General features: G+C 47.3%; 1 protein-coding gene across 15 annotated transcripts in view; it reads right to left on the bottom strand.

Moving 5' to 3' along the window:
• Positions 1-27726, bottom strand: part of TENM2 (teneurin transmembrane protein 2) — a 1297938-nt gene that overhangs the window by 123659 nt on the left and 1146553 nt on the right. For all 15 annotated transcript variants that reach the window (XM_051844423.3, XM_051844432.3, XM_051844433.3 and 12 more), the window contains 2 exons: positions 7720-7914; positions 1391-1591 (listed from right to left, as the gene is read on the bottom strand). In XM_051844423.3, coding sequence (XP_051700383.1) covers positions 1391-1591; positions 7720-7914 — 396 coding nt within the window. The remainder of the gene's footprint in view (positions 1-1390; positions 1592-7719; positions 7915-27726) is intronic.

The raw sequence follows: 27726 nt of genomic DNA, 5'->3' as shown, positions 1-27726 counted from the left end.
CAAAGATCCACAGTAACAAGTCCTCGGGTGATTCTGTGACTCCCTAGGGTGTGAGACCATCCCAAGGGGAGGGCAGGCAGTGGCTCCAGTTTGGCCAAGCTGACCAGGAGGTACCCACCCCATCAAAGACCATGTGGATCCTGCATCCCTGTCCAGCTGGGAATCTTCCCCTCTTGAGAGCTCGAGCTGACCGAGCCCAGGAAGCCAGTGGGGGACCCGCTTCTTCCACCCCACCATGACTATACAACCCCCGTTACCCACATCGGCACCTTGGCGGACAACAATGGTGACCGCCATAACCGTGCTGCACTTACACAGCTTCTTTCTCAAAGGAGCTCAAAGTCTTTTGTGGTTGGGGAGGAGACAGACAGACAGATATGCACGCTCTGGCGCTCCAGACCTCTCACGCGAGGACAAGCACATGCCAGACATTCATCCTTACAACAGCCTGCTGAGGGAGGCGTGGCTCGTCATGCCAGGGGAGGGGCACGGGCCAGGGCCCGTGATGGGCGACTCACTGCAAGTCACAAAGCCCTGTCTGTTACCCTGGATCTAAGCTCTCCGCCTTCCACCGTCCTCTGCAGAGCTCAGCCAAGACCGCCAGCATCAGAGTTGAAGCCAGAGTCAAGGGGGTTGTGCAGAGATCCCCAAAATAGCCCCTTTTAACTGACTCTTTCTTTTTGGAATGAAATATTCATTTCTTTTCCCATTGTAGGCAGAGCTTCACAGATATTCCTTTCCCGATTGCCATGGCAATGTGACGCTGTCTCACTACCCAGAAGAAGGGGCGGACCGATGATGGCTTGCTTGGATAGGCACTTGTCAGTGTGAAGGGAATCTTTCTCAGGCTGGGACCGCTTGAACTGTTGACCCGTTCCATTTTTAAGGTCACTCAGGAGGCAAGACACATACTCTTAATTTTAAGAAAAAAAAAAAAAGCTTATAGCACAACTTCATGATTTTCCTGGCAGTGGAGTAGTACAGAGCCTGACAGCACGTTCACACAGCACCCCGAGGGAACGTCTTTTCCGCTCTATAGGACGTGCTACTTGGTTCACCTGGGACTGGATGGTATTGCTTTGTTTCCTGGGATCTTTAGGGAGTGTACATACATGAAAAGCTACAGTGCAAATGGAGGTATCCATCTCAGGCCCCATGCCTGTTTGTGGGGAGGGAACCAAGGAGGCATGGGAACCGACCCAGTGCTGGTTTGTTTCTCAAATATCACAGACTTCACAACTGAGAAGACAGTGAGAAAGGTACTCGTGACTGACCCAAGTCCCTTGAGCCCCAGCTCCATGTGAAGTGTGGGTTCCCATCCGCTGGGAGAATGGGCTGGAACCCAGGGCACGAGCGCTGGGGAAAGCGAGGAGGACACCTCTGGGCTTACCAACGGAGCAGTCGGGGCCTATCCAGTTGGGATCGCAGCTGCAGAGGCCTGTGTCGGGCAGGTAAGTGCCATGCCCACTGCACTGGTCAGGGCACTGGACTCTTGCCAACTCACAGTTGAGACCACCCCAGCCAGGGCTGCAAAGGCATTCTCCATTCACACAGACCCCATGGCTTGAGCAGGTGGGATCCAGGCAATCAACTGGAAAAAAACAAAGAGGAAACAGACCGGTTACTTCTAGGGGATCTGCCTCAAGACAGGGTTTACTGTTCAATGGACCTGTGGTTCAACAATTTGTGGGCACCTGCAGGCAAACAGGTAACACTTCATGGTCTCTTTGAAGAACACCAATAAAGAAATAAAAGGCTGTTTTGTCAAAACACCCAACCACCAACTTGAAGAAGATGTTAGAGATCAAAAGGGGGTTCTCAAGCAGAATCAGGAGGAATCAGAGAGAGACTCTATGTAAATACAGAGGTATGCCATTCAACCTTTAAACCTTTGTACTTGTGAATCTTAGTACCTTGTCTAAACCTTCTCAGGAACGTGAATATCTGTGATGTCTCTACACACACCCCCAAACCCGATCACTCCTCACTGTCACTGAGAAAAGAGACGTAGTCTAACTTCACTAATACTTGACTTCAAAAGGGAACAAAAAATGAAAAAAAAAAAAAAAAAAAGGAAACCACTGAAACTCATAAATGAGTCACTTTCCTACTTAATCTTCACTTAGGCTAAGTCTAAAATTAGTTTTCGTTTTCTGGGCACACATCTGCTGAAGGAGGTAGTACACGTGCATGGGAGAAGAGAAGCTGGGTGTTGAACTGACACAAAAGGGGCCAGCCTTCCAAGGGAAGTTCACGAGTAGACTGGGCTGGGGAGGATTCCTGGTCTTGCCACTATCCTTCCACCAGACGGTCAACTGGACAGTTAATGATCAGATTCTGGCCACTGTCATATCACCTCTTTCACCATCTGTTAGTCTGTCCATCTGAATAATCGGCGGGGACATACACACAATACCCTGAAGATTACTGCTCAGAAATCTACTCAGGGTGAGGAGAGGCCAGGACCTTCTGGTGTAGATGTGATCTCCAACCCTGAATGGCCATTTAGCCTAAGCGCTGGATACAAAGGGCAATGCAGAGGCAAAACAGCTTCGGCATGAAGAGGGGTTTGAGTGAGGAATGGTGCTTCTGTAGGGCTCAGATGTTGAGTTAGGGTCAGAGACATGTGGAGGTCTCATCACCATGCTGGACTAAAACATGTATTTCCATCATTTTAGCAGCTTTGAAATCAGGCCTGCTGGCGTCAGTGAAAGCACTGTTACTGCCCCCAACTGGGGGCACAGCCAGCACGAGACTACTCTAAATTCTTTTCTGGATGATTTTTGGATTATGCTTAGAATGTAATTCAATCCCTTATGGGTACACGTGCCATCTTGTGGTTCCAATTCTTAGAGAAGTTTCTGCTTTCTCTTTTTGCCCAGGGACAAGACCTAAACATTTAAGACTTTTGGTGTCTTAAGAACTCACTATTACACTGAGATCAAAATTCCTTAGGGCCCCAGCTTGTTGTAGGGGCCCCCATTACATTTACCTTGTTGGGCATCTTTTTTCTCTCTTATGGAACACAAAATAATGGTAGAGTTTAATGCTATGATACATTGACTCAAAATATGGTGCTATTTAGATCATCCATTTAGATCATCACAAACTCTCTGGTTCTGGGAACATCAGATTTGAGGGCTTTGGACTTATTAAACTCAGGGGCTGGCATTGCGGCATCGAGGGTTAAATCTCCACCTGCAGTGCTGGCATCCCATATGGACACCAGTTCATGTTCCAGCTGCTCCACTTCTGATCCAGCTCCCTGCTAATGTGCCTGGGAAAGCAGTGGAATATGGCCCAAGTTCTTGGGGGCCCCTGTACCCACAGGGGAGGTCTGGAAGAAGCTCCTGACTCCTGGCTTTATCTTGGCCCAGCCCTGGCTGTTGCAGCCATTTGGGAGGTGAACCAGCAGAACGAACATCTCTCTCCCCCACTCAGTATTTCTGCCTTTCAAATAAATAAATAAATCTTTAAAAATCCCAATCACTATATTCCATAAAGTTCCATAAAGTGCCCTTCCCTTGAGGTAAATATAACAGTTTTCAGTGTTCAGAGATGTTTTTCAGGATTCCCATTTGGATATTCTCAGGAAGGTATTATTTATGGAAGTCAGTTCCAAAGTGTTTGAGCCATGCGAAATAACAGCGAGTGTTTTGCTTAAAAAAAAAAAAAAAAAAACACCCTCAGAAAGGTGAATTTTATGGATTTATTATTTGTTGGCAATATTTATGATGTTGTTGATCTTATTTTAGTGACTTTAAAGTTGACTCACTGTTTTGGGAAATATAAGTACTGATGACACAATCCCTTCTCACACCTACAAATCTGTTTCATTTAGGATAGTGGGAGAACACATAGATTTTCAAATACATGGAAGATATTACTAGGCTGTTTCATGCCTTGCATTGCAAAGGGAATATAGATGCTCAACACACAACTGCATTTGTTGTGACTGGGACAAATTTCCAGTGTGAAGGACTGGAAATTAGAAAGAGAAATAGAGACATTTTCGCTTTTGCAAACAGTTGATCTTAGGAGGCCCGTACAATACGAACTAATTCATTCAGAACCTCTAAATAAAGGAATTCCTGAAGTTCTAGTTTTTCACTCTGTCCCCATTTCTGATATAGTCCAACTGAAATATACACAAAAATATCTTATGCTATTGCCTCAAAAACTTCTCTCAATCTATAATTAGTCATTTAAACTGTTCGGCGAGGTACCAATATCTGGGCACCTTCAAAAAATACATCATAATCTTTTTCTTAAAAGGATGAAATAATAAAAAGTAATACACCAAAAAAGGGCACTTTTCTTCTAAATGACTTATCTCTCTTCTCTACTGTGAATTATGGTGCAAAGAAAGAGGGAAGTTCGCTGGGACTTATTAGCGCAGTACTCGAATGCCATCAAAGAACCATTTCTTTTGTGAATTGCACTAAGCTGTTTCTCTGATCAGTGATACAGGTACGTGCGTCTCTAAATAATCACAGCAGCTGGTGGAATAACTAAATTCAACCTTTAAGGGAAGCAGTTCCACTTTTCACTGTGAATTTTAAATTTGGTTCCAATTTCATAGGTCAGTCTTGCGGCCACATCCTCAAGAGTCTTTACCAGGTGGGAGGGACTGCGGCCTTTACAAAGCTATATAAATAGAAACAGGGTTACACTAAAAAGGGGGACAGTGGCCTTTAGAAGCCAAGTACCGTGAGCCTTGAAACACCAGCCCCCTGGCAGCTGAAATCATTAGAACTCATTTAGTCTTGGGTCCTCTGTAGGTTTGACAAAAAAGGGTTGTGAATGCAATTTCTATCCCTAAGGATAAAAAAGGAGGTCAAGGAGTTTTACAAACAATATGTACTATAAGCCCCCGAAGAACCATGAATTACATTTATGAAGTTAAATGTCATTGAAAAATGACTCAACCATGAAAATGACATGAAAACATGGCTGACTTAAACTAATATGTCAGTTCCTCTCTCATCACCTTCCCACTCCCCCAGACATCATTGAAAGAAACCTCACGAATACGTCCTTTCATTTTCTTGTGCAAATCCGTTAATAGCACGGCAATATGTATGCAGCAAAAAATGGAGGATGGCAACTATTGATTGCGTTGCCGTGGTCATTTCAGGTAAATTGTTTGAATGTTCTGACTATGATGGATATCAGGAATAAAAAAGCTAAGTGGAAGAAAAAGTGCTGATCGAGACTTTCTGATTCCATTTCCTATTTTGAAAACAGCAAATGAATCACCTCGGTTCATTCTTTTTGGGTCTCAGAAATCAATAGAAATTCCATCCTTTCATAATGCTGCATGTAGCTTACTTGTTTTGTTGGATGCTTAATTCACTCTGAACATTTAAATAAGACTGGTTGGAATGGTAAGAAAGTTGAGAAATCACTTGAAATTCCGTACATACAAATGTGCACAATCTCCTGGAGAGAAAAAAATTCTAAGATTGGCAATGCCACTGCTTAGCCCTTTCCTCAACCAAATGATGTATGCAGAAGGTCGTTTTAACCTTCCTTGTCACATTACTGGCCTCTCCCATGTTTTCAGCAAATGCAGCTTTGCCTCCTGCAATCCATTTATCTTTAAGAACTTTAACCTTTCAAGCAGGGTTATTAAATCTGTATTTCTCCATCCAAACTCCCAATTTGGTTTTATGATGCAGACATAAGGAGGCTACCTTTTATAATACAGGAAAAAATATATAGAGAATTGAGCAGGTGAAGATCTGGGGGTCAGACTTCTAGGCCCCATTAAGGACATTAGTTCTGATATATTGAGACATCGCAGAAGAATAATGCCATGGAAGCTGACTCTTTATACCCACAGTTCTAAAAACCATGAAAAGGGGTATTTCACAAGATAAACTTGTGTGGGGTATGTAAGGATAAGACACTGCCATCACTCTATGTTGAAGCTTGTAATGATCGATTATTTTGCACAGAGTTGTGGGGATCCATGTTAATGGGATGGCGCATGGGTCCATCTGAGAACTTCATGGAATCTGAGATCCCTTATTCTTTGCATGCTCATGAGAGGTGGATTGAGAACTGGGGAAGATGGCACCCAACAGGATCTTGTTCTTTTTTTTTTTTAATATTTATTAATTTATTTGAAAGGCAGAGTCGAGAGAGAGAGAGAAGAGAGACACACAGAGAGAAATCTTCTATTCTCTGGTTCACTCCCCAGATGGCTGCAATGGCTGGGGCTGAGCCAGGAGCCAGGAACTTCTGGGTTTCCTATGTGGGTGCAGGAGCCCAAGCATTTGGGCCATCTTCCACTGCTTTTCCCAGGCCATTAGCAGGGAGCTGGATTGGAAGTGGAACAGCTGGGCCTCGAACCAGGACCTATATAGGATGCTGGTGCTGCAGGTGATGGCTTAACCCACTGTATTACAGCCGTGAACCCTAACCAAGAGTATCTTTTGCATCCTGGACAGTCACCTCAAGCTGTTCCACACAGAGTAGGCGAGGGACTTTATGTTTTCCCTGTGTTTGATGAGTAATTTGACATTTCTGTTTCCACCAGGAACATGGGAAGGAAAGGGGCTGTTTGAGTGTGTGGGGACATTTCAGTGGGAGGTGGACTTAGAGAAAAGGAGCTGAGCTGGAAGACACAGGCGGACCCAGTTCAGAGGTTGGGGAGTGCTGAGCTTCTGCTCTTATGTTCCTACCCTACTAACTGTGGTTGATTCTCGACAGTGAGAAGCAAGAGACAAGCAGCCTGAGACCATGTTCTGGAAGAGAAAACCAGGAGGGGAAGGCTGCAGCCAGCCTGGTCACTGCAATTGTATCCCAACTCCTTGTACCAAGTCACTCTTCAGAAAACACTAAGCATAGTACCTCGGACCGGTGAGAGGTGACTGCTGAATGCCTGCTGTGCCTTGTCTTCTCCTGTGGCCCCCTTCCCTCACCCCCAGGTGGATCTCTGACTGTATTTTGCTGGATGAGATTCAAGGTATGATGGTCTTGATTTTCGCCCATGTGTGCTACTGTGGGCTCCTTGGGGTTCACTGAATCTCAGCCCTTTTGCTGTACTTGCCTCTAATTCTGTGTGGTTATAGGAAAGCAGGAGAATTTGCCCTACAGGGTAGCTCTAAATGACCTGAATACCTAAACCTGACTGCTTTCTACTACCACTCATTTTTGCTGAAATACTTACACAGGTATATATGAGTCTTAGATTACTAGGAAGTTTTTTTTTTTTTTTTTTTTTTTTTTTTTAAACACAACTCTGAGGCAGATAGGAGACCTAGGGTTCTCATTTCTCTTCTCCGGATAGCTTTTGTAATTCCCAATTTGGAAGACTTTAAATAAAGCAGAAAAGGAGGAGGAAGATAGAGAAAGGAGGAAAAGAAAGAGCAGGAAGAGGGACAGAGAAGACAGAAAGACAAAGGCAGAGAGCAATTTTAAGAGAAAAACAAAGGACAAAGAGGAAAAAAACTATTTCTGTAACAGGATACAATAAATCATTCCTTCTCGAACCATCTCTACAGACGTTTTCTGTTCTACAGTGGGAGAAGTCTGGCAAAGCCAAGGGGTTAGACGTTGTCCAAATGTTGAAGCATCCTTTGCAAAACATGGAGCAAAAAACTGAGCAAAAAATGGAGCAAGATCCTTTGCCAAAAACTGGGCGCACCTGCGAAGGTCAGGCACGCAGAAGCCTCCCCTCTGCCCAGCCCGGGCCCTTCCCATGGGGCTTACCTTCCTCACAGTGCTCGCCTTTGTAGCCAGCAGAGCAGACACAGTTCCCGTCAATGCAGGAGCCGTGGCCCCCGCAGGAAGGATCGATGCACTGATTCATGGGCACGTCGCACTCGGCGCCTTTCCAGCCGCTGTAGCACTGGCACGTCCCCTTAGAGTACTGTCCATTCCCGCTGCACAGGACGGGGCAGGCGGCTGCAATGACCAACGACAGAACACCAGGTCACAAGGGGTGTGGGAGGGGCGCAAGGGCAGTGTCAGTCAAGAGGACGAGCCTGCCTGGCATCCTGGCTTTGCTTACAAGGTGCAAAGCTGGGGACTTTGGCCAATGAGGTACAGAGCCAGCTTCAAACAAGTAACAATAAAACTATCAGCAACAGCAGCTTCCACAAATGAAACCCATACTGGGTGCCAGGCAAGGTCATGAACGCCCTATATGCAGTTTATTTCTTAATTATCGTAAACAGTCTATGGATTGTGAAGAGCAGGGGCTGCAACCATGATGCCATTTCACGGATGAAGTTTAGACAGGTGAGAGTTCTTGCCTGCCCTCAAGAAGCTCCCAAGAAGGGAGGCCAGCAGGAAGCCAGAAGAGCCCACCTAGGACATCTAATGACACGCCCTTACCCCTGGGGGTCAGAGTCCACTTTGCTGATCATCTATTTTTTTTAAGATGTATTTATGGAGCCTGTGTTGTGGTGCAGTGGGTTAACCCACCATTTGTAATGCCAGCATCCCATGTAAGAGTCAGTTTGAGTCCCATTTGTTGCTCTTCCTATCCAGCTCCTTGCTTATGCTCCTAGGAAAGCAATGGAAGATAGCCCACGTGCTTGGGCTCCTGCACCCATATGGGAGACCTGGACGGAGTTCCAGACTCCTGGTTTCAGCCTGGTCCAGCCAAGAGAGGGAGACAGAGACAGGTAGACAGACAGACGGACACACACTCACACACACACACAGAGAAAGAGAGAGAGATCTTCCATCCACTGGCTCATTCCCCTATGGCTACGATGCTAGGGAGTAGGGCAGGGCCAAGAGCCTAGAACTCCATCCAGATCTCCCACATGAGTGGCAGGGCCCAAGCACTTGGGCCATCTTCTGTTGTTTTCCAAGGTGTGTTAGCAGAGAGCTGGAGTGGGAGTGGAGCAGCTGGGACTCAGGCTGGCACTCATATGGGATGTCAGTGTCACAGGCAGGTGGAGCTCAACCCCCTGTGTCACCGTGCCGACCCCTGCCGATTAGCTTACTCTCATATGGTTCAATGCCTGTCCCTCCTAGGTTCAACTCCCTTAAAAAGCAGGTGGACGGGACACAGTGGAGCTGCCAAATCTCTCTACAAGCTTTCTACACCTTGAAGAAGTAACTGTACTGACTTCAAAGTGTAAAGTGTGCAGTCAGGAGTAAAGATGAAATATACCTGGCCTGCTTAGAAAAAAAAAAAAAAAAGGACTGAGGAGGACAGCTGAAAGAGTGAAACCTCAAATTCGGCGGCGTGCGTCTGGTCGGAGACTACCCAGAGCTTTCACCAGTCTGGCCTCTGCTGTGCCAATCCCTCTTTCAGAGCTCATCAAGAACCGGACTGCAGTGACCCCCAGGCTGTGGACTTCTCACGTCAGCACTCACCTAACTTTCCACCTGCCTTCTTATTAGGGCCCAACACGGGAGCCCTGCTCTGGCACTGGGGCTGCCACTTAGAAACCTTCAGAGGTGACCGACAGAGATGCTTCAGCATCTTTGTTTTGGAATCACAGGTTGTGCAAATTCCACGTGTGTGTGTGTGTGTGTGTGCGCGCACACACATACTCAACCCGGGGATTTCTCTGTGCCATGAAGCGGCCGCATATCTCATCACATTATTTGCTAGTCAAATGCTCCACCCTGGCTTGTTAATATCCTTTCCTTATCATGTTTCTATTTAGTTTTTTTTTTTTAAACTTTACTTATTTGAGGGGCAGAGAGATGGAGAGAGGGAGAGAGAACCATCTGCTCCTTCACTCCCCAAATGAATGCAGTGGTCCTGGCTAGGTTGAAGCTGGAATTGGGAACTCAATCTGGGTGTGCTATGTGGGTGGCAGCAACCCAGTTACTTAGCTATCACTTGTTGCCTCCCAGGGTACACACTAGCAGGAAGCTGGAATCAGGCACAGAGATGTGACTCAAACTTAGGCACTCTGAAATGGAATGCGGTTGCCCAAACTGGCATCTTTAATGCCAGGCCAGATGCCGGCTCCTGCTTAGTTTTTAGAGTCATTAACCTTCCTCTGTAAGTGTCTAATTTCCTAAAGCTATAACAAGCTTCTTGAGGACAGGAACTACGTTTATCATTGGTGATTTCCTTCAAGTGCTACATTTATCAACCTTGGCTTGATTAAATAAATATCAGAAGGTACTTCAAAGAGCTAATGGAAAAATGAAGTTAAAAGATTATTTTTGCTGCAAACATTTTGAAGTTCTTGCACAGTTTTTCTACAATATGCATTTTCCATGACTTTAAAAGCAAGATTTATTTATTTGAAAGGCAGAGTTAGAGAGAGAGAGACAGAGAGAAAGAGACCTTCCATCTGTTGAGTCACTATCCAAACAGCCGTGATAGTCTGGGCAAGGCCAGGCCAAAGCTGGGAACTGCAAGGTTGCAGGGACCAAACCCTGAGGCCATTCTCTGTTACTTTCCTAGGCACATTAGCAGGGAGCTGGATCAGAAGCACAGCAGCTGGAACTCAGGGCACCCATAAGGGATTTGGCAGAATGTGACTTAATCCATTAATCCACAATGCCGGCCTTTCCATGAACTTCTGGAATCTCTCTTGTGTTTAATCTATGTTCCCAATATTAAGATTCCCAAGGGGGAATAGTTCTGGACACACCATGTGGCCACTGATGGAAGACATGTAAAGAACAGATTCTAGTGTGCACTTTGAGTTATATGCACAATGTCTTTTTTCCTGGAGAAGTGAGTGTTTTAACTTAACTGCAATCTGATGCAAAATTAAAAATAATCCCAACAGTTGACATATGATTGAGGGGATATTTTGCCCCGGAATGATTTTTAACAGGGCAGGTGTGAGAACGATTTGGGAGCACCGTTTCCAGCAGAATTCTTATCCTTACCAATCTCCCAGAGAAGAATGAGTTCAACAGCGAGAACATCACAGATATGTATGGAATTTAGTTGAACGCCCTCTAAATCTAGGAATGTCCTTTTATTTCCAGGATATTCAAGCAGAGGGTTCCGTCCAGAGTAACCACGGATGCTGATGGTCTAACAGAGGGTGCAGGAAAACGCTTTGACCCCAGAGTGCCTATGTTAAACCATGAGCTAGCACGAGAATTTATGGACTTCAGGTTTTGAGAGGGATGTGGAGACACAGTAAGTTTGTCTCATGTCAGTTCCTCCTGAGTCTCATGAGAAGTTCAAGGTCAGGGATGGCAAACATGTGTCTGTGAAGTACCATTCTCCCTTTCTGCACCTCAACAGGCATCATTCACTGATTGTGGTACGCTGTGCCCCTGAGCCTAGAAAGAGCCATAAAACCACCAATGATTGTGGTACGCTGCGCCCCTGAGCCTAGACAGAGCCACAAAACCACCAATGCACTTCCCAGATAAGACCTGCAATCTGGGAGCACGGCACCTAAGAGAATACCTATTGATCTGGCAACATGGCAAGTATCTCCCGTTGGGAAGACTGGAATCCACACTGTTTCTCATGCCCTTACTATTCCTGCACAAGGAAATAAGAGAAGGATAAGTGTGGCCACACAGTGTGAAGTCACATGAGCTTCCACGGGCTGTTTCCAACCTTAGGGTTATACACTGGTGATATCAACTGTCATGCACAGCAGAGAGCATCACACCAAATCACCACTCCTTGTCCCCCAGTGTACCCTCCTTCATCCCAACAGGTGGAGGAAGGTAGCAGGTAAGGAACAAGTAGTTACTGTCTTTATTAATTGATAAAATGTTATTAGGATTAGTATCTGTACTCAGAGTGAACCTCTTAACCTCCACATGTGGAAAAAAAGATACAACTGTCTAGAAGGTAAGAATGGATTTTATTTAAAATTAGGTACCTGGGAAATCAAATTTACAATGTGACCTACTTAAATTACTCGAGGAAAAAAAAAGGAAAATGGTCAGGTTAGAGAGTTCTCCACATTCTAGATGCAGCCTTCCTGCAGTGTGTTTGCGGCGCGCTTGCTGGGAGTGTGGTCAAAGACGCAAAACACTGCTACCTTAGCTGGAAAGCAGGGCACTGGATGGGCTTTGCTGATGCCACTGATCAGTGAGTGCAACTCCCTGGCAATCCATTTGTCACCCGGAGAAGCAGGCAGGCAGATGCCAGATGAGCGCCCTCCAGTGGTCACTGGGCTGTCCAGCAGGGAGAACACCTTCCCTCTGGAGTAACTGATTCATTCACAGACATAACTCAACCCAGAGTTTTTACCATACCCAAGGCTCAGCCTGCTCCTCATAGGAGAGGCTGGATGTGATATGGAGAACCTCCTCTAGTCCCAGCTTTTCTTAGGTTTTTACTGTCAAGCAATCCATGTTATTTTTTTAATGACAGGTTATAGAAACACAATCCTGACTCCATCAATACCCTATGAAGAAGTAGTAGGGAGGAGAAATGAAAAAAGCAAGCATTTTGGTGCCACAAAGACTTCGCTTCAAAAACCGCCCTGTCATTTACCAGCTATGGGATTTTAGCAAGATTATTAAATGTCTTGGAGAACTGATTTCCCCTCCAAAAAACTGTCTCTCAGAGTTGGTGGGAGCACTGGGACAACTGGTACAAGATAAGGATTTCCAGTCTGACTTCAAGAGTTAATAAACGATGCAGTAAGTCTCAAACACCCACCCCCACACACAGCCTCCACGACCAAAAGGCTGTCACGTGACACAAACAGGATGCCCTCATCTACCCTCCCCGGCACCCCCAGCCTTCCCTGGCTATGGGATGCAGTTGGCTCTGAACGCTCAGGAATCCCACGCAGCATGTTCCATGTTCCTGGGTCTCCTTTTCCTAAGGAGCAGAACACCCTGCATTCAGACTTCCGTTTAAAATTAATTAAAATGTTTGCACAAACAGACTATTCCTGTTTTACTAAATCTAATAAATGGAAGCGCTAAGACTCCTGCAGAAGAAAAATAAATTACTGCTGCCACTAACGACTGACAAGTTAACAGGCTGATGACAAAAAAATGACACAATTTAGATTCACCTAAATGGTGTAAGGCTCATTTTAATGATGGAGCTGGAGCTCCCCCCGCCCTCAGAGTTCTCTGGAAGGAATGAGATGAATGATCAGTGTTACTGACTTGGTAGGAAGCAACACAGCAAGCCCCTAAAACCTGCTGTTTTAAGAAAGGCAAGTCCTGTCCACCAGGAGTCTGTAGCAGAGGGAACAGAACACCTGGAGAGCACTTGCAGGCTGTGAGAGGGGCTCAGTCACAAGAGCAGACGGAAAACCCTGCATCTCAACAGAAACCTGCGGGCTGCACTTGGTGGGCAGAGGGGATTTTAAATCAGGTATCTTTTAAGGATGATTGCATGGGGCCGGCACTGTGGCATAGCAGGTAGAGCCACCACCTGCAGTGCCAGCATCCCATATGGGCGCCGGTTCGAGTCCCAGCTGTTCCACTTCTGATCTAGCTCTCTGCTATGGCCTGGGAAAGCAGCAGAAGATGGCCCAGGTCCTTGGGCCCCTGCACCCTAGTGGGAGATCTGGAAGAAGCTCCTGGCTCCTGGCTTCGGATCAGCCAGCTCTGGCTGTGGAGGCCATTTGAGAAGTGAATCAGCGGACGGAAGATCTCTCTCTCTCTCTCTCTCTGCCTCTGCTTCTCTGTAACTCTGCCTTTTAAATAAATGATTTTTTTAAAAGATGATTGGATATCTGATTTATTTTTTATTTTTTGACAGGTAGAGTGGACCATGAGAGAGAGAGACAGAGAGAAAGGTCTTCCTTTGCCGTTGGTTCACTCCCCAATGGCCCTGTGGCTGGCGCACTGTGCTGATCCGATGACAGGAGCCAGGTGCTTCTCCTGGTTTCCCATGTGGGTGCAGGGCCCAAGGACTTGGGCCATCCTCCACTGCACTCCCGGGCCACAGCAGAGAGCTGGCCTGGAAGAGGAACAACCGGGACAGAATCCGGCACCTCGACCGGAACTAGAACCCAGGGTGCCGGCTCTACAAGCAGAAGATTAGCCTACTGAACCGCAGCGCCAGTCAAATATCTGATTTAAAGGCTTGTGAATACCCGAATTTAGTACCCAAGGGAAACTGTCAAAATACAAGGGCATTTCAAATAGTTCTTTGGAAATGAAAAAACAAGACAAATTTATTTTGGCAGAAAACATTTTGGAAATCCACATATACAAATGGTCTTTAAAAAGTCCATGGAGGGGCTGGCGCCGCGGCTCACTAGGCTAATCCTCCGCCTAGCGGCGCCGGCACACCGGGTTCTAGTCCCGGTTGGGGCGCCGGATTCTGTCCCGGTTGCCCCTCTTCCAGGCCAGCCCTCTGCTGTGGCCCGGGAGTGCAGTGGAGGATGGCCCAGGTGCTTGGGCCCTGCACCCCATGGGAGACCAGGAAAAGCACCTGGCTCCTGGCTCCTGCCATCGGATCAGCGCGGTGCGCCGGCCACATCGCGCTGGCCGCGGCGGCCATTGGAGGGTGAACCAACGGCAAAGGAAGACCTTTCTCTCTGTCTCTCTCTCTCACTGTCCACTCTGCCTGTCAAAAAAAAAAAGTCCATGGAGGGGCCAGCACCATGGTGCAGGTTAATCCTCCGCCTGTGGTGCCGGCATCCCATATGGGCGCTGGTTCTAGTCCCCACTGTTCCTCTTCCCATCCAGCTCTCTGCTATGGCTTGGGAAAGCAGAAGTTGGTCCAAGACCTTGTGCCCCTGCACCTATGTGGGAGACCGGGAAGAAGCACGTGGCTCCTGGCTTTGGATCGGCTTAGCTCCGGCCATTGCGGCCATTTGGGGAGTTAACCAATGGAAAGAAGATCTTTCTCTCTGTCTCTCCCTCTCACTGTCTGTAATTCTTTCTCAAATAAATAAAATCATTAAAAAAATAAAAAGTTCATGGAAATGGATGGTGCTGTGGCGTAGCAGGGAAAGCTGCTACCTTCAGTGCCGGTATCTCACTGAGGCACCGGTTCGAGTCTTGACTGCTTCACTTCTGATCCAGATCTCTGCTATGGCCTGGGAAAGCAGCAGAAGATAGCCCAAAGTGCTTGGGTCCCTGTACCCGTGTGGGAGACCTGAAAGAAGCTCCTGGTTTCTGGCTTCAGATTGGCCCAGCTCCAGCCGTTGTGGCCATTTGGGGAGTGAATCAGTGGATGGAAGATCTCTCTTCCTCTCTTTGCCTCTGCCTCTCTGTAACTCTGCCTTTCAAATAAATAAATCTTAAAAAAAAAAAAAAGCCATGGAAAAACTATGCATGGATTTAAGGTATTTTTTTTACCCAAGTAAGATTTTAATTTTTTCACCAACTTTTTGAAGCATCCTTATAGCCCAAACAACTAGTTACCTTACAGGCCAGTGAATCACTAAACACTGGAGAATAATCTAACACATGTGACAGGGTTAAGTCACAGGGAAAAGGTAATGAAAGAAAGAAGATCCCTTCTGAACCCAAGCAACAGAGGGTATAATATTTGGGTTACGGAAGCCAAGCAAACTAAGTTCAGTGTTTCCAAAACCCAGACTGGTGGTGGCCCACTGCTTTGTAAGGTTGTGGACTTAGCTTGGTGCTGAGCAAAACTGTGTTAGGAAAGGTGAGTTTCGTTTCTAGCTGGATCCCTGCAACTGGCAGGTGATTGGGTAGGCAATTAAGTTTGACCTCTACTGCACACTGTACTCAAAAACGAATTTCACAGAGATGGAAGAGCTAAGTAGAAAAGCATTTCAAAACTATTGGGAAAAATATTGAAGACTAATTTTATTTTCTTGGGCTGGAGATATGTATGTTGAGATGTATGTTCTATAAACCTTGAAGGGAAAGATTAGATGCGATGACATAAAATTCAGATCTGTTATATGGTAGAGGACACTCTCAACAAAATCAAGGGTTGAACAACAATGGAAAGAAATACTTGTAATATGGTTTTACAAAAGAAAGCTTGATTTCTGAAATGCACAACGACCTTTCAGAAATCAATACAGAGAGACAAGTGAGTGAATACCTGGGCAGAGCACACCCAGAACCACTATAAACTGCCAATAAAAGGACAAGATACCCAGCTTCATTAACACGTAAATAAGTATAGGTAAAAAGAATCATGAGGAATCATTCTTGACTTATCAGATGAGAAACAAACAAACAACTAAAAGGCTGCTCAGGCCCCAAGTCGCCATGGCTGAGGAGGTATGGGCTGGGCCTCACACAGCTAGAAATCCAGTCACACAGCTAGAAATGCAGGCACCTGCATTCTCTGGGCCACTCCCAGGCTGCCTTGGCACAACTGTGACAACTCTCATAGTCTCAGTTTTCCTTAGCTATGAAATGGGCAGAGGGCACCGTGTGCAGGGTAGGAGATGGAGGAAGAAGTCATCACGGAAGTGTGTATCATGCAGCCATCAGCAGCCACTCTGGCTTCCGTGGTCAGCAAGCTGAACAGCCGCCCCACCATCCCACCCAGAACACATCGGTCCTGTGGTGCGGCTCAGTGGCTGCAGGGTCCCGCAGGACCCCTAGGAAGACAGGAAACCCGAGGAGGCATTGACAGACCGGGTCCCAGTGGTGGCTCAGAGGGCCAAGGTGCAGGAGCACCAGTGCCCTCATTCCTGGTCTGTCACATGGCACATTAATAAGCAAGAAAGTGATTCAGGGAAGAATTTCCAGAAGGACAAAAAACTCATCAGGTGTGTCAAATCTCTGACATTCGGAGCCATGTGGGGAAAGCGGCACACGCTGACTTAAGCACGAAAGTATGGATGCTTTAATTAATCCGGGGTGAATTTAATTGCTTTAGTTAAGTGGAAATCGGGTTAAAAATGATGCAGGGCATGCTGGGGTGTGTTAAAAACATGACAGATGAGTTGGACGAATCGATAAATTAAAAGTGCACAGATGTTTTAATTAAACCCAGGGAAGTTAACGAAGATCACAAGAGACTTTTAAGCCTATGATTAATTCAATTCATTTAAAATACCTGTAGAGATAGGGGGACGCCTCCATTTTGAGAGTTATAAAAGTTCTCGATCGATAAGTACTTAAGCTGTTCGTGGAAAAAAAAAAGCCTAAGTCTTTTTTTTTTTCCTTTTGGTGACTGAAGAGCATTAATTACATAATGAATATTTAAATTCTTCGGAGTACACAGTAAGCTTCTTGCAGCTCCAGTCTGGACTGCATTTACACTCTAACATCCAGAAGGATTTGCAAACGAAAGGAATCCCCTGCGTCCTGGAAGCAGGGCGGGTCCGTGGGAGTGACTGCCCACTTCCCAGCAGGCAGAACCGCCCAGGGCGTGGTGGAGCTTGGATCTCCTTCCCTTTTCCCTGTGGCACTTTACCACTTGGGTGACGAAGGGCACTTTACTGTAAGCCTCAAATGCTTTCTCTTTAAGGTGGGCTAGGACTGCTGTGGTGCCTACCCACCTGCAGTGTTCCTAAGGGGATGAAAGGAGAGACAGGACGCAAAGTGTTAATGTGCAGTGCCTGCGCACAGTAAGAAGGCAAAGCAAAGGATTTTACTGCTATTTTCCTAAGGCAAAGGTTCCAATTGGTCACATCGCAAAGACACAGGACAGGCCCCGATGGCCTCATCCCTATCTCCCATCCAAGCCGACCACCTTTCTAAAGCTGGGTTTAAGTCCCACCTTGGACAGTTTTCCTAGAACCAGAGGATTCCCCAACTTCTCTGGCATCCCAAGTTCCCCCAGGGGCACGCATTCTGCCCAGGAAGGCTGCTCTGTTACTTATCTAGTGGCTTAAAAGGACAAACCGAAAGACTTTTAGTCGCAGTGCAATTTAATTGGATTCTGCAGGCACTGGGAGAGGATTTCTGTTGGGTAATACAGTAAGCGTGAGAAACATCGGGGGAGCCACACGTGGGGCTGGAGAGGTGTACTTGCACATGGTCACCAAATAATGTACAGTTTATAAGCTGGGAGGCAGGGCCTCCTGCACAAGCCAGGGGCACGATGGCAGCAAGTGACGTCACTGCCTTGGATGGCAGGTCCCTTAGGGCAGACTTAGTCAAGTTCAAGGGCAGTGTTACCTAGGCTCACACTGAAATGTGCTCAAGACATATGGTGTTGTTAACAGAGTGCAGATTCTGATTTAGAAGGTCAGGCCTGCAGCTTGGGTCTTGAGTTGCAAAATTTAACAAGTCCCCAGGCAAATGCTAGTACCCAGTTTGGTTGGAGCCCAGCGGTCTTTTTGTTAAGATGACTCTAAAGAGTGTTGCCGGGTGGGTATCACTAAGCTGGTGGTCAAGAAGGCAGGCTAAAGCTGTACCATGCAAGTGCCTTAACTTTCCTGAGATTTAGTTTCCTTTAGTTGCAAAATAAGGATGATAACAATGTACGTCATGAAGATGAAATTCTTCATGCAAAACCCCTTGCAGAGTGCTGGCATGTGGCTCATCTTTGTTATATGGTACCAATTATCATTATACTATTTTTTAAAAGTTTGTTTATTGGGGCTGAAGCTGTGCCATGGCAGGCTAATCCGCTGTCTGCAGCACTGGCATCCCTTAACGGGTGCTGGCAAGTTCAATTCCCGGCTGCTCCGCTTCCAATCCAGTTCCCTGCTAATGTGCCTGCGAAAGTAGTAGAAGATGGTCTACATGTGAGGGCCCCTGCTCTCACATGGGAGACCTGGGTGAAGCTCCTGGCTCCTGGCTTTGGCCTGGTCCAACCCTGGTCATTGTGACCATCTAGGGAATGAACCAGTAGATAGGAGATCTCTCTCCTCTGTCCCTCTCTCACTGTAACTCTGACACTCAAATAAAATCAATCTTAAAAAAAGTTTATTTTGGCCAGCACTGTAGCCCACTAGGCTAATCCTCCGCCTGCGGCACTGGCACCCCACCATCACACGGCCTGCGTGCAGAGAGACAGGAAAGCAGATGAGGGGGCAGGGTAACCAGGAGGATCGGGTGGCCTGAGCGACTGGGAGTATGTATCGCTGGGAGCAGTGGAAGTGGCCAGTGTCCCTGACTTGGGGCGTCAGATTCTGTCCCGGTTGCTCCTTTTCTGGTCCAGCTCTGCTGTAGCCCGGGAGTGCAGTGGAGGATGGCCCAGGTCCTTGGGCCCTGCACCCCATGGGAGACCAGGAGGAAGCACCTGGCTCCTGGATTCAGATCGCTGCAGCGTGCCGGCCGCAATGTGCCAACCGTAGCAGCCACTTGGGGGGTGAACCAACGGAAAAAGGAAGACCTTTCTCTCTGTCTCTCTCTGTCTAACTCTGCCTGTCAAAAAAAAAAGTTTATTTTTTCTACTTGAAAGGCCGAATGATAGAGAGACAGAGACAGACACAAAGAAAGAAGGAGATCTTCCAGCTACTGTTTCACTCCCCAAATGCCTACCACAGCCAGGGCAGGACCAAGCCAAAGTCAGGAGCCAGGAAATCATCTGGGCCTCTCACATGGGTGGCAGGGGCCCAAGCACTTGAGCCATCATCTGCTGCCTCCCGGGATGCACTAATAGGAAGCTGGATCAGAAGCAGAGTGGCTGAGACTTGAACCAGGCACTCCAATTTGGGTTGTAGGTGTCCTAAGAGGTGGATTACCTGCTGTGCCACACATCTGCCCATATTTAAAAATTAGATTACTTATCATTTAAAAATTTATTATTTATATATTTGAAAGGCAGAGAGAGAGAGAGAGAAGAGACAGAGACTGAAACAAATGGCCAGGGAGAGAGAGATCTTACATCTACTGGTTCACTCCCAAAATGCCTGCAACAGCCAGGGCTGGGTCAGGCTGAAGCCAGGCCAAGTTGAAGTTAGAAGCCAGGATCTCAGTCTAAGTATTCCACATGGGTGGCAGGGACTTGACTACTTGGGCCATCAGTGACTGCCTCCTAGGGTTTATATTAGCAGCAAGCTGGGATCTAAAGCAGAATGGGGCTCAAAACCCCAACACTCCAATATGGGATGCAGGTGTCTCAAGTGGCATCTTTTTTTTTTTTTTTTTTTAAATTTTGACAGGCAGAGTGGACAGTGAGAGAGAGAGACAGAGAGAAAGGTCTTCCTTTTGCCATTGGTTCACCCTCCAATGGCCGCCGCGGCTGGCATGCTGCAGCCGGTGCACTGCGTTGATCCGATGGCAGGAGCCAGGTACTTCTCCTGGTCTCCCATGGGGTGCAGGGCCCATGCCCTTGGGCCATCCTCCACTGCACTCCCTGGCCACAGCAGAGAGCTGGCCTGGAAGAGGGGCAACCGGGACAGAATCCGGTGCCCTGACCGGGACTAGAACCCGGTGTGCCAGCGCCGCAAGGCAGAGGATTAGCCTAGTGAGCCGCAGCGCCGGCCTCAAGTGGATCTTAACTGAGAGGAGACAAACAACCAAGACAGGGTCGGAGGGAACTAGCTCGCACCCATGGATGTACCAGGAAGGACAGAAGGGCCCTGCGCCTCTCTCACTGAGAGAGGGGAAACCAGTCCAAAGGTGACAGTGGCTTCAGAACCAAGGATGCTCTGTGGAACGTGTTTCTGGTGGAAGGGAGGACCCCCACCATCACACGGCCTGCATGCAGAGAGACAGGAAAGCAGATGAGGGGGCAGGGTAACCAGGAGGATCGGGTGGCCTGAGCGACTGGGAGTATGTATCGCTGGGAGCAGTGGAAGTGGCCAGTGTCCCTGACTTGGGGGTCTTCCTGATGAACCTCACTCCTGCGTGGTCATTCAGGCCACAGTCTTCAGAGGTGAGCAGAAATGGCTCCAAATCTGATCCTGCTTTGTGACCCGGGCAAGTAGCTTCCTTTCTCCAAGGTTTTGCTTCTCTTGCTGTGACAAAGATTTCAAAGGCCTCTTGTGCAGGTTAAAGATCAGCCAACATGTATCCTGCATTTCATATCTGCCAAGCACAGCTTTCATTCTTCACAGCCATGTGATAGGGAACATTACTACCATGCCCATTGTACAGATGAGAAAACTGAGGCACAGAGACGCTAAGTGACTTTCTAAAAATGGGTGCAGTTAACTAGATGAGCCTGGATTCAAACTCAGGAACTTCACACTCAATAGCTTTCCTTCTTCATTACTTGGCTGTTCTGAGATAATGCAGTAGAACTGTGAAATAAATAGCATTTCTTTTCTGTAAAGTCTTTCCTTCTGTTTTCGTTCCCCCTTTTCTTTCTCATGCCCTCCCTCCCTTTATTTAAATCTGTGCCTTGAAGGCTGGCTGATTTGTCCCTGGGTCATCAATCTGACCAATTACAACCCCGACACGGCAGCCCTTGTTTTGGATCCTCAGATATTTTCCAGCAAAATTTTATCTTGGTAAGCCTTGTCCCCTGGATTAAAGCCACCAGACACTGGGCAAGCATGAACACGTACCATCTCCTGGGTGCGGAACTAGAGACAGGGACGTACAAAGGGAACTGTGGGAAGCTTGAGACCAGCAGGGGAAATGGCTGTCGCCATCAGCTCAAATACAGCACAGTGTATAGGAAAGGGCGCCTGGACGGTGCGGAGTCCAGAGTGACGGCAGGATTGCATGTGGGGATGCTTCAGGGAGGCCACTGGTGGCTTGTGGCTCTGGCCTTCAAGAATGAGCAGCAGTTTGAAAGGAGAGGCTGGGATCGTGGAGAACACTTGAGCCAAGGAGCCGTCATGGGCCATGAGGAGTAAGTAAGGCCTCATACTGGGCAAGGGATCAAGTACCTGGAATCTGTGTGGGCTGTTGTGGGAGGCAATGGTGCAAGAGCAGCTTCGATCATGGATGATCTTGAACTTCGTTCTTAGAAATGTGCTCTTCAGTCTCAGCCTATGGAACTTGACCACTTGTGTCAGAGCCCCGGGAGGCTTGTTGGAAAGGCACACGTCCTGAGCCACACACCAAACCTACAGATTCAGAATTGGCTACATGGGGTTCTAACCTGGGAACAGGAATTTGTAACAATCTCTCTAGATCCATATCTTTAAGCCAAAGGTTGCTTAGCTCTTTGGGAGGCAACTGAGAGCTACTGAAGATGTGTGAGGGAAGTAGTGCCACAGATTCTTCAGAGCCCTGGAAGAACTCTGGGGTAGTGAGGAGGAGGAGGAAGAACACCATCCAGGAGAGGCTGGTGGCCAAGCGCACAGGGAAGGGGCTGTGAGGACAGATAGGAGACATGGAGCAGAGAACGTGGGAGATGGATGCAGTAGGAGCTGACAGATGATAAAGGAGGAAGGCGGTGGAGGGTAGTGGGTAGCTGCGAGGAGAATGGCTCCAATTTCAGATGGACTTCATTTCAAACTCTGCCTCTGTCCTTTGTACTTGGCAAACCCTCACTTCCTTTCTTGAAAAACTCTTTTTGGGTTCAAATGCAGACTTCTAGAGAGTAGCTACAGCTACTCAAACTGCCTGCAAGGCCACGTCTCCTTCGGCCTCACATTTTCCAAGGCCAATCTCAAGGTTGTTTCAAGAGTTCAAGTTGCATTGCCTGGTTTGAATCCTGGCAATACCACGTGCTAGCTGAATGATCTGGAGCAGGTTCCATATCTGCTCTGCGCCTCAATTATAAAAGGGGACAAGCATCACCTACAAAACAGGGCTACCAATGGCGAACTGAGAAATATGTCACTGATCAGTGGCGTGCGAGGTACAGAGTCAGAGTAAGAACTCAATAAATGTTAGTGATGATGGTTGGGGTGATAATGATGATGAGGATTTGATTTTACTGCTAGGATGTGGCCACAGGGGACTAGAAGTAGGTCACATTTGCCAGTTATCTGGAGAAAAGTGGCAAGATCCTGGCTGCCTTCTTTTTATTCTCTTTTTTTTCCTTAGGGTTCCACAGAAGTTGGGCAGGAGCTGAAACCAACCCCTAGAGAGAAGACTATGTTCCTGTGATTGCAGCATTTCTGGGCCTCCACTGACAGCTGTTCGGCAGCGGGAGTTGTCATCTCTAATACCTATTAAATTCGCATTACCTAACAGCTAAAGCGCTGCTATGTTAAGTTTCTGCTGAAGGTTGGGGCCTCAAGTTCAGCCTAAATAAGCCAGCAGAGGAGCTAACATCAAAACAGAACAGAAAGCCTCACACGGCTTGTGAAATGCAAGGCTGCTTCACAGACAACCCCAGCAAGCATCCTAGGTCACCTCAGGGCCTCCAAGTCAAAGTAAATGAGAGGGAAAGGAACAATCCTGAACCAGCCTTGAGCCCACAACAAACAGCACTAAGTAATGAGAGAGCTATGCCAAAGGAATCGTCCTATGAAGCTGTAGGACACACAATAACTTGAATAGTAAGCACAGTTGTTGGTGGACAGAAGAGGCACCTGTGGAAAATGGTATGAATTACTGGGAAGCAAACACCATTTTCCCACAAGCTTGGATCTCAGTGGATTGCTTATTGTGTTGCACAATGAATGAAATTGCATCCTGAAAAATACAGGGCAGTGTCATTTTCTAGAGTCTTTCTCTATGGAGTCTTCTCTATGTCCCCTGATAATTGTTGGCTGTTTTCATAGTCCACACTCCATTGTAAATTTCTAAAAACTTTAATAAAGGGACATTTTCCTGATGCCTTCATACGCCCATAGTCTGTATGCACCTGGGCCAGGTGAGCAGGTGCATCGCGAAATAAGGCCACGGGTTCTCCTTCTTGCCCTCCCTTGACTGTGACCTGGGGCCACTCAAACACAATAGTAAAACCCTCTCATGTCTTTTGCTTGTGTGCTCCACCCTGACTCTCAGTAAGGTGCTTGCCTGCGAGTCCTCATTCTCTCTCTCTCTGCCATGTGCATGGCTGAGCCTGCTCCCAGGAGCTCCTGCCGTGTGGCCCACCCTGGGAGGGTATGGCTGGCTCCCGCTCTAGAACAGGGAAGGCAGTGGATCCTTGACACTCACAAGCCCATCAGGGTTAACTCCACACTGTGTGGCAGCTATTGTTCAAGACCTCACAAGGGGCGTTGGTCCCCCGGCGACAAATCCCACTCCCTTCACAGCTGCATCCACTTCCTTCTCTTCTCCCTGGTGATGCGTGCAGCACCGAAGGTCAGCATCCCCGTATTTCAGGGTCTGTTTCCTACAGTGTGTTCCTACAGTGTGCGCTCATTAGTCTGGAAGCTCTGGGAGGGCAGGCCCACGGCGGTCCTGCTCCTCCCTGTCTCTCCATCTCTCAGTACGGCACCCATCCCACAGCACATCACATGCATTTGTTGAATGCATAAAGAAGCTCTGTACCCTCACCGACTCAGAGCACTGTGCGGGAAGGGTTGCGTGCCCTTTCTGTGTGAGGATCAGTTCTGGTCAACAGCGGAGCCGCCCAGGTCCCCCGGCGTGGCTGGGGCTGGGGAAGGAGCAGCCTGCAAAGGCATGTGATTCCTCCACTTGCTGCCAAGCTGCCTGCAGATGCTGGGTGCAGATTGGCAGGCTTCTAAGACAAGGAGCTGCCACCTGCACTGCATCCCTGAGGGCACGGGCACCTCTCAGGGGGCCAGGGTGTGGTGTGAGGTCAAGAGAGTAAATCTATATTTCTATCAGTTGGACACAAAGCCGGCCACTTGGCTGTGACCATAACCTCGCTTGCTAACGTGGTGACTTCTCCCCCCGGCAGGAGGGCCAGGGTCCATGAGCTCCCTGCAGTAGCGAAACTGGCGGAACTCAAGGCACCTTCAGTACAGGTGTCAGAGAAGGGACACAGGTGATGTTGTCATGAGGGAGGACCTCCTGCCCTGGGCTGCTTAAGGTTTTTAGCAAGAAACAGAGCTCATGATCCTGAGTCACAGCTGAGAGATGGGAGGCACTGTTCTGGGTGGCAGGAGACTCAGGACGAGCCGTCCCCACTGGCAGCACCTGCTGCTCCAGGTTACTCCCTGCCAACACGCACAGCGTTGGGGGCTCCAAAGTTATTTGTGAGTGGCAACTTGTTGTAGCCACCGAGAAACAGTGCAGGGCCAGTGGGAGAGTTTTCCAGCCTCTTGAATGTATGTGGAAGGAGGAAAAAGGCCACACACACTCCCTCACCGCATCTAAACTTTTCTTATCAAATCCCAGGGGCCTGTTTGCCAGGATGACTGGGGAAGGCGGAGCATCTTGCTGAAATGCATAACCTCCACCAAATCATAAGAAAAATCAGACTCACCGATACTGAGAGATGCAGTAAAAACACCCAATCAAGACTCTCCAAAAGGGCCAAGGTCACAAAAGACAGGCAAAGACCAAAGACCTGCCACAGAGCAGACAGACTAGAGGGACTAAGGCGACACAGCAACTAAATACAGTGCGGGATCCTAGTTCAGAAAAGGGAAGTTAGAAAAAGAGTTGTACATTAGTTAAAAGTACTGCAGAGATGCTGTTTTTCAGGTTTTGATAACTGACCTCCGGAAACTGAAAACACTGACACTTGGGGAAGCTGAGTGAACTCTTAAGTCCTAGTTCTACAACTTGTTTGCACATCTAAATTCAGTTCAATATAAAAATAAACACTTAAAATGTGGGGGGAGAGGACTGGCTAACAGCGGATTTAGTTCCGACTGCTGATGCGAGGAGGAGGATGGCAGTGTGTTGAGCACTCTGCACATGGCTGCTGCGTACTCAGGACAAAGGAGGAATCAGTGGCTATTTGGAAACAAGTGGAAGGACAGACTTAATGGGTCACAAGACCAGGTGCTGCCCGTTAGGTCTCCCCGCTTGAGGCTAAGCTGCCACAACCATGCGCCTGTGTTGTTTGCTTTCCACATCATGCAACAACCATGCTTACGGAATTGTGAAATTTTCAGGAGCCAATGCTTATGAGCCCAGTGCTCTAGCATTTAGTCTCTCCAGAAACCAGGCTGGCTGATGTGTGTCTAAGGCTACTTGGAGGATTCTTGATGTGGCTTGGCGTGGGTTCTCATCACAGCAAAAAGATGGCTCTCTGGATGTGGGTAGAGGCACGTGAACGCTTCCTATTTATGGCAATGAGATGCCTTAAAAACCAAGGGTCTTCAAAACATTTCATGTATTACAGAAATAGCACACATGAATTTCAAAATTCATGGTCACCAGAAGAAAATGTGATTCCTTTTTTAAGTTGAGAGAGGGAGGGACAGAGAGAGAAGGAAGATGGGAAGGAAGGAGGGAGGGAGAGAGAAGGAAGGAGGGAAAGGGGTGGAGAGAGAGGCAGAGGAATGCTGCTATCCACTTCTTACTTCCCGAATGCCTGCAATGGCCAGGACATCTCTGAACCGAAGCCTGAATCCAGGAGCAAGAAATACAACCCAGGGCTCTCAAATGGGAGACAAGAAACGAAATACTTCAGTCATCACCGCTGCCCCCAGGATCTGCATCAGCAGGAAGCTGGAGTCCGAAGCCAGAGCTGGGGGTGCAAGCCAGCCACTCCAGTGTGGAGCATGTGGGTTTTAGCTGTTAGGCTCCACGGCTTCCCCTAAACTTATGTTCAAATTGCATTTTCCATGTTCAAGATCACTAGCAATCAGGGAAATGCAAATCAAAACCACAATGAGGGTTCACCTCATCCCGGTTAGAATGGCTCACATACAGAAATCTACCAGCAACAGATGCTGGCGAGGATGTGGGGAAAAAGGGACACTAACCCACTGTCGGTGGGAATGCAAACTGGTAAAGCTACTATGGAAGTCAGTCTGGAGAGTCCTCAGAAACCTGAATATAATCCTACCATACAAACCAGCCATCCCACTCCTTGGAATTTACCCAAAGGAAATGAAATTGGCAAACAAAAAAACTGTCTGCACCTCAATGTTTATTGCAGCTCAATTCACAATAGCTAAGACATGGAATCAACCTAAATGCCCATCAACAGTAGACTGGATAAAGAAATTATGGGATATGTACTCTATAAAATACTATACAGCAGGAAAAAACAATAAAATCTAGTCATTTGCAACAAAATGGAGGAATCTGGAAAACATCATGCTGAGTGAAATAAGCCAGTCCCAAAGGGACAAATATCATATGTTCTCCCTGATCAGTGACAACTAACCGAGCACCAAAAAGGAAACCTGTTGAAGTGAAATGGACACTATGAGAAACAGTGACTTGATCAGCCCTTGCCCTGACTGTTGATGAACAACTTAATACTTAATCCCTTTTAGTATTTTTTTGTTCTACTTAATACTATTGGTTGAACTCTGTAATTAATACACAATTATTCTTAAGTGTTGAAACTTAACTGAAAAGTGATCGCTGTTAAATATAAGAGTGGGAATAAGAGAGGGAAGAGATATACAATTTGGGACATGCTCAATTGGACTTGCCCCAAATGGTAGAGTTAGAAACGTGCCAGGGGATTCCAGTTCAATCCCATCAAGGTGGCATGTACCAATGCCATCTCACTAGTCCCAGTGATCAATTTCTGTTCACAATTGATCATAATGATAGGACTAAGAGCCAAAGGGATCACATAAACAAGACTAGTTTCTGCAAATACTAACTAATACAATAAAAAAGGGAGAGAATGATCCAACATGGGAAGTGAGATACACAGCAGACCCATAGAATGGCAGATGTCCTAAACAGCACTCTGGCCTCAGAATGAGCCCTTAAGGCATTTGGATCTGGCTGAAAAGCCCGTGAGAGTATTTCAGGCATGGAAAGCCAAGACACTGTGGCAAACAAACAAACAAAAAAACAAAAAAAAAACTAAATGAAAGATCTCTGTGAGTGAGATCCCAGTGGAAAGAACAAGTCATCAAAGAAGGAGATACCTTTCTCTGAAGGGAGGAGAGAACTTCCATTCATTTGAGTTCTGATCAGAATTCAAAAGGCCTCCATAGCTTTGGCAACTCATGGCAAGAGCCTAGGGTGATTACTGATGCCATAAACAAGAGTGTCAATTTGTTAACAACAGGAGTCACTGTGCACTTACTCCTCATGTAGGATCTC

Source organism: Oryctolagus cuniculus, chromosome 6, assembly GCF_051225735.1.
Source record: "Oryctolagus cuniculus isolate XC-2025 breed Fujian yellow rabbit chromosome 6, ASM5122573v1, whole genome shotgun sequence".
Classification (NCBI taxonomy): Eukaryota; Metazoa; Chordata; class Mammalia; order Lagomorpha; family Leporidae; genus Oryctolagus; species Oryctolagus cuniculus.
Note: the sequence above shows the minus strand (reverse complement) of the source record. Positions and strands in the feature narration are given on the sequence as shown.